The sequence below is a fragment of the Mustelus asterias genome, chromosome 1 (assembly GCF_964213995.1).
Source record: "Mustelus asterias chromosome 1, sMusAst1.hap1.1, whole genome shotgun sequence".
NCBI lineage: Eukaryota > Metazoa > Chordata > Chondrichthyes > Carcharhiniformes > Triakidae > Mustelus > Mustelus asterias.
Window position 1 is genome coordinate 102,839,447 of NC_135801.1, and position 12,756 is coordinate 102,852,202.

At 41.7% G+C, this 12,756-nt stretch overlaps 1 protein-coding gene across 3 annotated transcripts in view; it reads right to left on the reverse strand.

Moving 5' to 3' along the window:
- The window catches only part of arap2 (ArfGAP with RhoGAP domain, ankyrin repeat and PH domain 2), a 361,519-nt gene that overhangs the window by 32,748 nt on the left and 316,015 nt on the right, over positions 1-12,756 (reverse strand). For 2 of the 3 annotated variants that reach the window (XM_078215698.1, XM_078215708.1), the window contains 4 exons: positions 11,627-11,695; positions 6,482-6,556; positions 5,138-5,255; positions 1,493-1,621 (listed from right to left, as the gene is read on the reverse strand). In XM_078215698.1, the coding sequence (XP_078071824.1) occupies positions 1,493-1,621; positions 5,138-5,255; positions 6,482-6,556; positions 11,627-11,695 (391 nt within the window). The remainder of the gene's footprint in view (positions 1-1,492; positions 1,622-5,137; positions 5,256-6,481; positions 6,557-11,626; positions 11,696-12,756) is intronic. The other variant, XR_013498288.1, reaches the window with a different exon arrangement.

Consider the following 12,756-nt stretch of genomic DNA (forward strand, 5'->3'; position numbering starts at 1 on the left):
TAATGAATAAAATACTGTTCATCATTACAGAGGCATTCAAACATGGAGATGGGGACAGCCATGCAGTTCTTGACATCCCAGTGCTGCAGAACAGTACTCAATTCTACTGACAGCAATGTTCTCAATGCTGTACGTTGGCTGTATATCTGCATTACTGAGACCCAACCATTTTCCATTTCTCTACATTTTATTTGACAGGTATGATTATGAAGCTGCTGCGATATCAGTTTGGTTGGTGAAAGACTTTTGATGAAAAAAGATTTTATAGCCAACATCTTCAGTAGTATCGTTCCCATCACTGATAAAATCCCTACATTTCTATGAATACATCAAGTGAAAATGAAACTACATGGTTTTAAATGGCTATCAAAGCATTTATTACATATTCTTTGCAACCTGCTTTATCTTTCTTTTAAAAAAAAGCTTTGATAACCGTCCAGAATGTCCATAGACATCACCACAGATAGAGCAATGAATCAGAGAAATGTTTTAGAATATGAGCCGTAACATTGTCAGGAAATGTTTTATATTTTCCAGGCCAAAAATGGACCAATATGTTAAAATCACTCTTTAGTTATATGGAAGATGTTATATTTCTTAGTGCTCTATATTTGCTGAAAAAAACTGTTGCATTCTTAATATACAAAAACAATTGCAGGGTACAATTGATAGAAACTTAGGGATCAAGTAAGTGAGGTACAGATCGGGGTCTGGGTCAGAAACAGAAATATACATTAAAACTTCTGATATTTTATTGAGAGCATTAAAATCAACAAGGAGGAACATTTTGGTGAGGCATATAAACAACAGCTAATCCGAAATCACCTGTTTGTGTCCCTGAAGTTAGAAGTACTACCCGTCGTGTATTCCAGTAAACAAACATTGTGCCACAACATAATAAAGCACGTCCCTTCATGTCTTCCTGTTGATCAATAGCACTACCACTGAATTCAATATCCACTCCCATCACAGTGCTACCTAGAAAATGCATTGTGACAATTCACCAGCATGTCCAACCCCTACAACCTGCTCCGCCAAGAACAGAGGGATATTACCTCCAATCCATCTCCAAGTTGCACAACACCCCAACTCGGACACATATTGTGAGTTTTCATCTCCCTTTCAAGATCCTAGCACTTGCTACTCACTTATCATAACCACAAGGTCTTCAACAGTAATGGAGATGGGCCAGTACTACATTCTGAGGGCCACCAAGTATAGCCAATAAATGGAACTTCATTCAAGTCTTTCATATTACAAATGGAGAGGAGGATTGTTGTAGGCACACATTAAAAATGCTTCCTTAAGATGCAAATTAGATGCATGTTTAATTAGTAGAATGCTGGAAGCAGAATTCCAATATGCTGTTAGCAAAACCGGTTAAGTTCACCACTAACACTTAAGTAAAAATGACATCCATTAACAGTTCTGTTCCAGATGTGTGTGTAACGATCTGGTTTCAATCAAAACAATTAATAATTGACATTCATACCAAGGTACTTTTTGATGGCTTTTGCTGCTGGAAACTGTTTTATGATCAAGTGAGCAGATTCAGGCTCAGGCAGTGTGCTCCACTGGAGAACCTGATCCAGAACATTCTCTTTGTAGTGTAGTACTCGCTCTGTGGAAGACAAAATGCAAAGCAGTAGCATAAAGTTACACACAATAGTAATTGTTGAAAATATTAACATCGCATTTATTCCTCCATAACCTTCAAAATGAGTCAAACTAAGGATATAGTCATATGAAATAAATTCATTAAATGGTTTTTACAATATTAGTCATAATTTTTATAGATAATTTCTCCCAACAATCCCTCAAATGTATGATTCATCATCCTTCGGCAAAATGTGTCACTGTTTAGCCACTTCAAAATTAATTGCAATACCTTGATCTATCCAACAACTGCTTCAGATCCCTTTGACTGTGTCATAACTTAAAATTACTCATCACTTAGACTGAGTTTCTTGTTGTCAGATAAGTTGCTATAGAACATAGAACAGTAGAGCACAGGAACAGGCCCTTCAGCCCATGATGTTGTGCTGAATGTGATGCCAAATTAAACCAATCACTTCTGCCTGCCCTTGGTCCATAGATAGGATGCAAGACTGGGCGGAGAAGTGGCAGATGGACTTCAACCCAGATAAATGTGTAGTGGTCCATTTTGGCAGGTCAAATGGGATGAAGGAGTACAATATAAAGGGAAAGACTCTTAATATTGTAGAGGATCAGAAGGACCTTGGGGTACGGGTCGATAGGACTCTAAAATCGGCCCCGCAGGTGGAGGAGGTGGTTAAGAAGGCCTATGGTGTGCTGGCCTTTATCAATCGAGGGATTGAGTTTAGGAGTCCAGGAATAATGATGCAGCTATATAAGACCCTCGTCAGACCCCATTTGGAGTACTGTGCTCAGTTCTGGTCGCCTCATTACAGGAAGGATGTGGAAAAGATTGAAAGGGTGCAGAGGCGATTTACAAGGATGTTGCCTGGATTGAGTGGCATGCCTTATGAGGATAGGCTGAGGGAGCTCAGTCTCTTCTCCTTGGAGAGATGTAGGATGAGAGGAGACCTAATAGAGGTATATAAGATGTTGAGAGGCATAGATTGGGTGGACTCTCAGAGGCTTTTTCCCAGGGTGGAAATGGCTGCTACGAGAGGACACAGGTTTAAGGTGCTGGGGATAGGTACAGGGGAAATGTTAGGGGGAAGTTTTTCACCCAGAGGGTGGTGGGTGAGTGGAATCGGCTGCCGTCAGTGGTGGTGAAGGCAAACTCAATAGGGTCTTTTAAGAGACTCCTGGATGAGTACATGGGACTTAATAGGATGGAGGGTTATAGGTAGGCCTAAAAGGTAGGGATATGTTCGGCAGAACTTGTGGGGCCGAAGGGCCTGTTTTGTGCTGTAGTTTTCTATGTTTCTATGTTTCTATATCCCTCTATTTCTTGCATATTCATATGCTTAGCCAAAAGCCCCTTAAATGCCCGATCATATCTGCCTCCACCACCGCATCTGGCAGCACATTCCAGACACCTACCACTCTCTGTGTAAAAAAAACTTGCGCCTCACATCTCCTTTGAATTTTCCCCCTCTCACCTTAAGTGCATACCCCCTAGTATTAGACACTTCAACTTTGGGAAAAAGATACTAACTGTCTACCCTATCGATGCCTCTCATAACTTTATAGACTTCCATCAGGTCTCCCCTCAGCATCTGCTGCTCCAGAGAAAACAACACTAGTTTGTCCAGCCTCTCCTTATAGCTCATACCCTCAAATCCGGGCAGCATCCTGGTAAACCTCTTCTGCATCCTCCCCAAAGCTTCCGCATCCTTCCTGTAATGTGGTGACCAGAACTGAACGCAATACTCTAAGTGTGGTCTAACCAAAGCTTTATAAAGCTGCAACATGACATCCCGACTCTTGTACTCAATGCCCCGAACAACAAAGGCAAGCATGCCATACGCCTGCTTTACCACCCTATCTATTTATGTGGCCACTTTCAGAGAACTACGGACTTGAACCCCAAGATCCCTCTGTACATCAATGCTGTTCAAGGTCCTGCCATTAACTGTATACTTACCCTTAACATTTGATCTCCCAAAGTGCAGCATCTTGCCCGGATTAAATCCGTCTGCCATTTCTCCGCCCATATCTGCAGCTGATCTATATCCCTCTGTATCCTTTGACAACCTTCTATACTATCCACAACTCCACCTATCTTTGTGTCGTCTGCGACTTACTAACCCACCCAACTATGTCTTCATCCAAGTCATTTATATATATCATAAACAGCAGAGGTCCCAGTAGGGACCCGTGCGGAACACTACTAATCACAGACCTCCAGCCAGAAAAACACCCTTCCACCACGACTCTCTGACTTCTATGGGCAAGCCAATTCTGAATCCAAGTGGCCAAATCACAGTAGATCTCATGCATCCTAATCTTCTGGATAAGCCTACCATGAGGGACCTTGTCGAAAGCATTACTAAAATCCACATAGACAACATCCACTGCTCTACCCTCATCGATCATCTTCGTTACCTCCTCAAAATCAAGTTAGTAAGACATGACTTGCCCCACACAAAGCTATGCTTTTCCAAATGCGCATAAATCCTATCGCTAAGAATCTTCTCCAATAGCCCCCCCAACCACTGATGTGAGGCTCACCAGTCCATAATTTCTTGGATTATCCCCTTTTTCCTTTCTTTTCTATGTTGCATGTCCATTTCTAAGTACAGCTTAGAAGTACCAACAAAAGTGTGGAGTGGGTCATAATCACTGTGAAGCAGACTGGGATCACTGTAGCAGACTGGGGTCACTGTGAAGTAGGTCATGATCAGTGAAGCAGACCGGGAGGAGCGTACAACAGGTTAGGATCAATGCAAAGCAGACCAGGAGGAGTGTGAAGTAGGTCAGGATCAGTATGAAGCAGACCAGGAGGAGCGTACAGTAGGTTAAGATCGGTGTGAAGTAGACTGGGAGGAGTGTACAGCAGGTTAGTATCAGTGTGAAAAACACCTGGAAGACTGAAATATGAGTGGAAAATGCAACATCGCAGAAGGCTGGTCAGTGTCGTAACTTATTTTCCCTTTCACCAAAGTTGGCAAGTTCATTTAAAGAGCTGGGAAACTAAAAACATTTGGACAGTAAATTATGTTACAGACAGGGAAGAGATGTGGAATCATTCCCCTTCTTTGCACCTCTACAAGATGTGTTTACCGACTCGTGTTTTAACCCCTCTTGCTGTGACTTTTTGTAATTTTAAGTTGAAAGAATAAAGAATAATTTTCTCGACACCTGAAATGTAAATGTAAATGCAACTGCAACCACTCCTCATTCAGTATGAGGAGTAACGTCCCAGCCTCAGAGCCAAAATTCTGGGTCCAATTCCCACTCCACACTTGACGGCCATGGAAGGTGCGTTCATAATGTGGCCAAACAGGTTGAATATCAACCTGTAAATCCTTGCAGTAAACTGGTAGCTGCTGGTAAAAGCTGGAGAGCTTCCTGGTCAGCCACACTGCAGAAGGCAAATCACCGCAGTACTTCGTGCTATATAAACATGGACCAGCCCAACAGAAGTCCATGGTCGCCAACACCCTCTTTGGGCATGATACCTGAAGGAGAAGGAGTATCCTACCAAGCTCTCCGTTCTCTATAACTTCAAACGTCGCCCAAACAACCTTCTCATCGGCAACGATGTTCCTCATTTCAAGAACAATGTGAGTTAATTCCTCTGCTGTCATGGTTGGAGAAACCTGTGAACCATGATGTGAAAAAAAGCGTTAATTTCAAATAAAATCACACAATTCTGCAAAAATGGGAACATGACGAAAACATCTGAAACTGGTTTAAATTAATCCAAAATTATAACAAATTTGATAAATATGCAGCAACTGAAATGCGTTGGGAGGTGACAGGTTGGGTCTGGACCATTTACAGCAAGTGGGGTCATTTGGGTTGGGGGCGGTATTGGGGGGAGGGGTCCTCTGTGGGGGTCGAGGGTGAGGGTGGTGGGGGGAGGGGGCCTGGTCTGGGTCTTTCAAATGGTTACCCTGGAGTTTGAAGTCCTATTTTTACTCCCAACTCTTTCAAAGTGACTATCGGAGTAAAACTGGCAGAAACATCAGAAGTTAGTGATTTAAAGCACTTTGTTGAATGGTTCCTAGCCCAACGCAATTGTCCAGGGGAAGTTAGTGCTTCTGGACAATTTCCGGGTTAAGCCTTACGGGGGAACTTCCAAGAGGGATTCCCTAGTGCATCATTGGGGTACCACCCACATCTTAAACTGGGGAGCCAGGAAATTGTGTGTTTGGCTCATCATTGCCCTCTGAAGGATGTCATTCAATTTATTAGATTGCTACTCAGCAGTTCAAGCAGACAAGGTTAATCAGGGATGGGCAATAAACTCCAGCTTTGTCAGCAACAACCACACCCTGAGAATAACTTAGAGAAAACATTACTGATGGAAAACCTGGCTAATTTAGAAGTTGTGACAATATTGTTACTTGTGTAGAAAGCTTTGCATTTCTTTGTTCCTAGCTGATGATTTTCTGCTAAGGAACCAAGGAACATTTCTGACGCTTTTGTTTTGCATGACTACAAATTTCCTTGACGTAAATGTGAAAATGAATTGCGTACCATCAGCATGAACGACGCAAGGAATGATGCGAGATGCAGGGCTGAGTCACCATTCTGTGCCTCCCTAATTATGGAGAAAGTTTGACTTACCAGCTGGTGTTGAAGTGAGCATGCATCCAGTTCAACTTCAGTAAGCTCCAGGGGTTCTGGAAACTTCGATGGTAATAAAACTGCACAAGCAGCTTTGCACCAACCGTGCGCACTCTTGGAAACTATTTCCAGTGCTTTGAGGTTGAAGTTAATTAAGTCCAATTAAGCAAAGGTGCATTTCAAAGTGAAGAAACCAAGAGCTACAATGTTCTATGGCTATACTGAAGATTTCACACTATTACCATATACCTACCCTAATTATGCAGCAACAATCAGCTTCCTTGTTCCCCACGTACACTCCAATGATCAGGTTCCCATTGCCTGCAACCTGAAGAAAACATTTTCTCAGACACTTCACATTTTCTCAGACACTTCATATTTTCTCAGTGATAAATAATACTTCTTTTGACAACTTTTTTTAATTTTTAGAATCTCTAACAGGCAATAGCTTTCAAAAGTTACTTTTTTTTTAACTTGCATGTTGTAGCATGCCATATATTTCGGATTGACTGTAATTGAGTAGCTTTTGTGATTGCAAATCTGGTTAGCTAAAAAAATTCAAAAATATCAGCAAGTTTATAAATTTCTCCTGCTCAATCACACAAACAGGTCTTGCATTATTGCTGAAACTCAGGAAGGGAGCAGGTTCCCAGAACTATGGATCAATTGCTTTATCCTTCATTCATTTGGGATAAAGCCAGTGAAAGGTTGCTAACATTTTAATGTTATTTTCACACCAAGAACGTGAGCATTTTGAGCAATAGAAGGTGGCCATTGAGCCCCTTTTCCACAGCTCACATCAGCAACAAATATTGTTGCTTCTTCAGTGATAACTCATAATGGTCAGCTCAAAACAATAAACACTAGCAGCCATTAAGAGGAATAATTCAATGTAGTTGAACAAGAGAAGGAAGTTTTCCAAAAATAGCAGTCCATTATGCAAATTAACATTGAATTACAATTTCACACTACAGGCATATTATGCCGTTAGTGTTCATATTACTGAAAGAATGTGGTCATGTGGTTAACACTACTGTTTTATAAGGCATTCACACAATCAAACTATAAAGGACTCTTAAGGGAAGAAAAAGATTTACTAGGATGCTACCGGGACTTGATAGTTTGAGTTATAAGGAGGGACTGGATAGACTGGGACTTTTTTCCTTGGAGCGTAGGAGGCTGAGGGGTGATCTTATAGAGGTCTATAAAATAATGAGGGGCATAGATCAGCTAGATAGTCAATATCTTTTCCCAAAGGTAGGGGAGTCTAAAACTAGAGGGCATAGGTTTAAGTTGAGAAGGGAGAGATACAAAAGGATTCAGAGAGTCAATTTTTTCACACAGTGGTGAGTGTCTGGAACGAGCTGCCAGTAGCAGTAATAGAAGCGGATACAATTATGTATTGAGTAGTAGAGGTGAGTACAATTTCGTCTTTTAAAAAGCATTTAGACAATTACATGGATAAAGAACAAAGAAAATTACAGCACAGGAACAGGCCCTTCGGCCTTCCAAGCCTGCACCAACCATGCTGCCCGACTTAACTAAAACCCCCTACCCTTCCGGGGACCATATCCCTACATTCCCATCCTATTCATGTATTTGTCAAGACGCCCCTTAAAAGTCACCAACGTATCCACTTCCACGACCACCCCCGGCAGCAAGTTCCAGGCACCCACCACCCTCTGTGTAAAAAACCTGCCTTGTACATCTCCTTTAAACCTTGCCCCTTGTATCTTAAACCTATGCCTCCTAGTAATTGACTCTTCCACCCTTGGCAAAAGCTTCTCACTATCCACTCTGTTCATGCCTCTCATAATCTTGTAGACTTCTGTCAGGTCACCCCTTAACCTCTGTCGTTCCAGTGAGAACAAATCAAGTTTCTCCAACCTCTCTTCATAGCTAATGCCCTTCATACCAGGCAACATCCTGGAAAATCTTTTCTGTATCCTTTTCAAAGCCTCCACATCCATCTGGTAGTATGGCGACCAGAATTGAACACTATATTCCAAGTGCAGCCTAACTCAGGTTCTATAAAGCTGCAACATGACTTGCCAATTTTAAAACTCAATGTCCCGGCTGATGAAGGCAAGCATGCCGTATGCCTTCTTGACTATCTTCTCCACCCACGTTGCCACTTTCAGTGATCTGTGTACCTGTCCATCCAGATCCCTTTGCCTATCAATATCCTTAAGGGTTCTGCCATTTACTGTATATTTCCTATCTGTATTAGACCTTCCAAAATGCATTACCTCACATTTGTCTGGATTAAACTCCATCTGCTATCACTCCATCCAAGTCTCCAACTGATCTATATCCTGCTGTATCTTCTGATGGTCCTCATCACTATCCGCAAATCCACCAACCTTTGTGTCATCCGCAAACTTACTAATCAAACCAGTTACATTTTCCTCCAAATCATTTATATATATATTACAAACAGCAAAGGTCCCAGCACTGATCCCTGAGGAATGCCACTTGTCACAGCCCTCCATTCAGAAACACACCCTTCCACTGCTACCCTCTGTCTTCTTTGACCAAGCCAGTTTTGTATCCACCTTGCTAGCTCACCTCCGATCCCATGCGACTTCACCTTCTGCACCAGTCTGCCATGAGGGACCTTGTCAAAGGCCTCACTGAAGTCTATGTAGGCAACATCCACTGCCCTACCCTCATCAATCATCTTCGTCACTTCCTCAAAAAACTCAATCAAGTTAGTGAGACACGACCTCCCCTTCACAAAACATGTTGCCTCTCACTAATACGTCCACTTATTTCCAAGTGGAAATAAATCCTGTCTCGAAGAATCCTCTCCAATAATTTCCCTACCACTGATGCAAGGCTCACCGGCCTGTAATTACCTGGATTATTCTTGCTACTCTTCTTAAACAAAGGAACAACATTGGCTATTCTCCAATCCTCTGGGACCTCCCCTGTAGCCAGTGAGGATACAGAGATTTATCTCAAGGCCCCAGCAATTTCCTCCCTTGCCTCTCTCACTATTCTGCGGTATATCCCATCAGGCCCTGGGGACTTGCCTACCTTAATGTTTCTCAAGAACCCCAATACCTCCTCCTTTTTGATCTCAAATGACTCAAATTATCTACACATCCTTTCCCAGACTCATCATCCACCAAGTCCTTCTCTTTGGTGAATACTGACGCAAAGTACTCATTTAATACCTCACCCATTTCCTCTGGCTCCACGCATAGATTCCCTCCCTTGTCCTTGAGTGGGCCAGCCCTCTCCCTGGCTTCCCTCTTGCTCTTTATATATGTATAAAAAGCCTTGGGATTTTCCTTAATCCTTCTGGCCAATGCTTTTTCGTGACCCCTTTTAGCCCTCCTTACTTAAGTTTCTTTCTACTTTCCTTGTATTCCACACTTGCTTCGTGTGTTCCCAGCCTCCTAGGTTTGACAAATGCTTCCTTTTTCTCTTTGACTAGGCTCACAAAATCTCTCATTATCCAAGGTTCCCAAAACTTGCCATACTTATCCTTCATCCTTCGGTCCTGAATCCCTATCAACTTACACTTGAAAGCCTCCCACATGTCAGATGTTGATTTGCCCTCAAACATCTGCCCCCAATCTACATTCTTCAGTTCCTGCCTAATATGGTTGTAATTAGCCTTCCCCTAATTTAGAACCTCACTTGAGAACTACACTTATCTTTATCCATCAGAACCATAAAGCTTACTGAATTGTGGTCACTGTTCCTGAAATGCTCCCCTACTGAAACGTCGATCACGTGGCCGGGATCATTCCCCAATACCAGGTCCAGTATGGGTAAGAGGGGTATAGAGGGACATGGGCCAAATGCGGGCAATTGGGACTAGCTTAGTGGTAAAAGCTGGGCGGCATGGACAAGTTGGGCTGAAGGGCCTGTTTCCATGCTGTAAACCTCTATGACTCTATAAATGATTAGTGGGGAAGCTGGAATGATTTTGCTATAGATTATTAAAAATGTGCATTTTTAGACAGATTAAAATATAATATATAAATGAATTAAATGTAAATTCATTCATTTCAAAACAATCAGCTAATTGCAAATGCAGGCAATTTTTTCCCAAATTTGTTTTTTTTACTATTTTTGTTTTTGGAATGTGGGTAACATTGGCAAGTCTACATTCAATGTACATTAAAAAGCCCATAGAATCCCGACAGTGTGGGAGGAGGCCACTCGGCCCATCAAGTCTGCACAGACCACACTCCCACCCAGACCCTATCCCCATAATCCCACATATTTACCCTCCTCGTCCCCCCTGACACTAAGGGGCAATTTAGCATGACCAATCCAATCACATCCTTAATTGTCCTAAGATGGTGGTTAGATTCTGAAACCAATACAGACTTTTCGGTGATAAGGTTATCACAATTGTGTTACATAAGAAGCGTTCCAGGAATTACAGTCCAAGAAATATGAAGGAACATCAGTAAATGTCCAAGTCTGTATGATGTGTAACCTGGAGGTGCTCCCGTGATGTTGCTACTCTTGTTCTTCTCAGTGGTAGAGGTTGTGGGGCTGTGCAACATGAGGTGTCAAAGCAAGCTTTCTGAGTTGCTCTGTGCATCCTATAGATAGTATATACTATGGCCACAAGAGGGTGTGATACTGAGTTGAATTGCAGACATACCAATCATGTAGACAACTCTATCTTGGATGGCACTGAGTGAGAATTCCATCACAATCCTTAACAGAGTCTTGTAGATTTTGGAGAGGTATAGAAGGGACATGAGGTGAGTGACGTGTTACAGAGAACTCCAGTATATATTTTAAATCCCTTGCTTTGAGCTGTGTTTCCTCCACTCGTATTTAACACAAGAGACAACGTTTGAAAAACAGAAAAGCAATAATTTACCACAGGGGCTGCAACAAGACAGAGAGAGGGAGAGAGAGAGAGGGAGAGAGAGAAATGGAGATCTTTGGCACTGAATGTAAGAGGGGATCCAAATCCAGTCCAATAGAAGCTTGCAAATACATTCCATTCGCTAACATACCAGGATGCAATGGTGCAATTCTTTTTAAATATTGGAGGGAGAATCCAAGTCAAATATGGCATTAGGCACGACATCAAGAATGTCATAACTGTACTAAAAATTAATCATATAAATACCAGTACTCTGTGGAACTCAGCAATACTGACCATCTGACCAAACAACACTGAGTTGATATGTAACAGCTCACAATAAAAGTACTACATACTGGCAAACATCTGTCCAATATGTGAATAAACCTTCTTTAAAGTTGTCTCATCAAAAGGTATAAAATGAACCGCATGGCTTTAAATATAAAAAGTATGCAAGCTAACAGTTCAGTAATTAGAGTGCAATTGACAAGGTGAATTTGTGCTGTATCTAAACATAAATCAAAAATTAAATCTTGCAAGGCAACACATCCACACCTGTGTGTCTTTCCATGTCGTTATGAGGCTATTTTCTATCTCCATCTGTTTCACCTGGTCTTCATTAACCTATTTCAAGCAAGGCACAGAAACATTAATCAAAAAGTACAAGAAGTGATGAGTTAAGTGTCTGTAGGTGGCAAAATAAAACCAATCCATTTATTCCACAAAGAATAACATCGATAAATGGATTGGGGATAGCTATCCTATTTTATCCAGTAGAATTGACAATAGTCCTCCCTCTTTTGAATCTTGTTTACCTGCCCCTTTGTGCTTTTACAGGTTTTTAATTAAAATTTGTTTTTCCGCAGTTGATCTGGAGTGTAAAAGGACTTATTTGACTCTTGATTCAGTAGGAGTTTCAAGGAAAAACATATCGAAAGTCTGCTGGGAGAACGAGAAAATTGGGGCGAAATTACTGTCAAAAGACTAAATTCTGCATTAAACACAGCTCTTGTTAGTTTTTGTCCAAAGGTGCACTTTTGCATACCCCGGTTTTTGTGTTTGGCACATATACATACTTCATGCTCATCTTCTGAGGCAAAGGTGGCGTTTGTTAGGGTTTCAATGGGTGCATAGGTGGCTGCTAATGCTGATCTACACTTGAAACTTGGACAGGATATCAGTAACGATGGAGTTTTGAATGAGTTGCTAGCTCGGGATTGCCTCTCTTTGTGTTTTCTCTCTGCCTCCGATATGTGCTTCCTTTTGAAGGAGGTTATTTTTTTTATTTGATTGCGCGAGGTGCAGCGATCCTGAATGGGTTTCTCCCAGGACGTGAAGTCAGTGTCAAATTCCTAAGTATCCCGTCAGATACCTCCTTCTAGAACTTCCAGTGACCGCCAGAAGAGCACACCCTAGACTCAAACTCTCCATAGAAGATTTATTTTAGTGAGTGAGTGTCGCACATTGACCAGCTCAACTCAATTGTGACTCTCTCAATATATACTGTGTGTACGTTTGGCTTGCCAATTTGGGTGAGCAACTCAGTGTCTGGTATTTTTTGTACACACACAACCATTTGTGCATATATTGAATAAATACATAAATATTAATGCACAAACATATCTTTAATAAACATTTTTTGCCTCCCCAATTTCTGGTTCAGTTGACTGAAGATTCAACTCTCT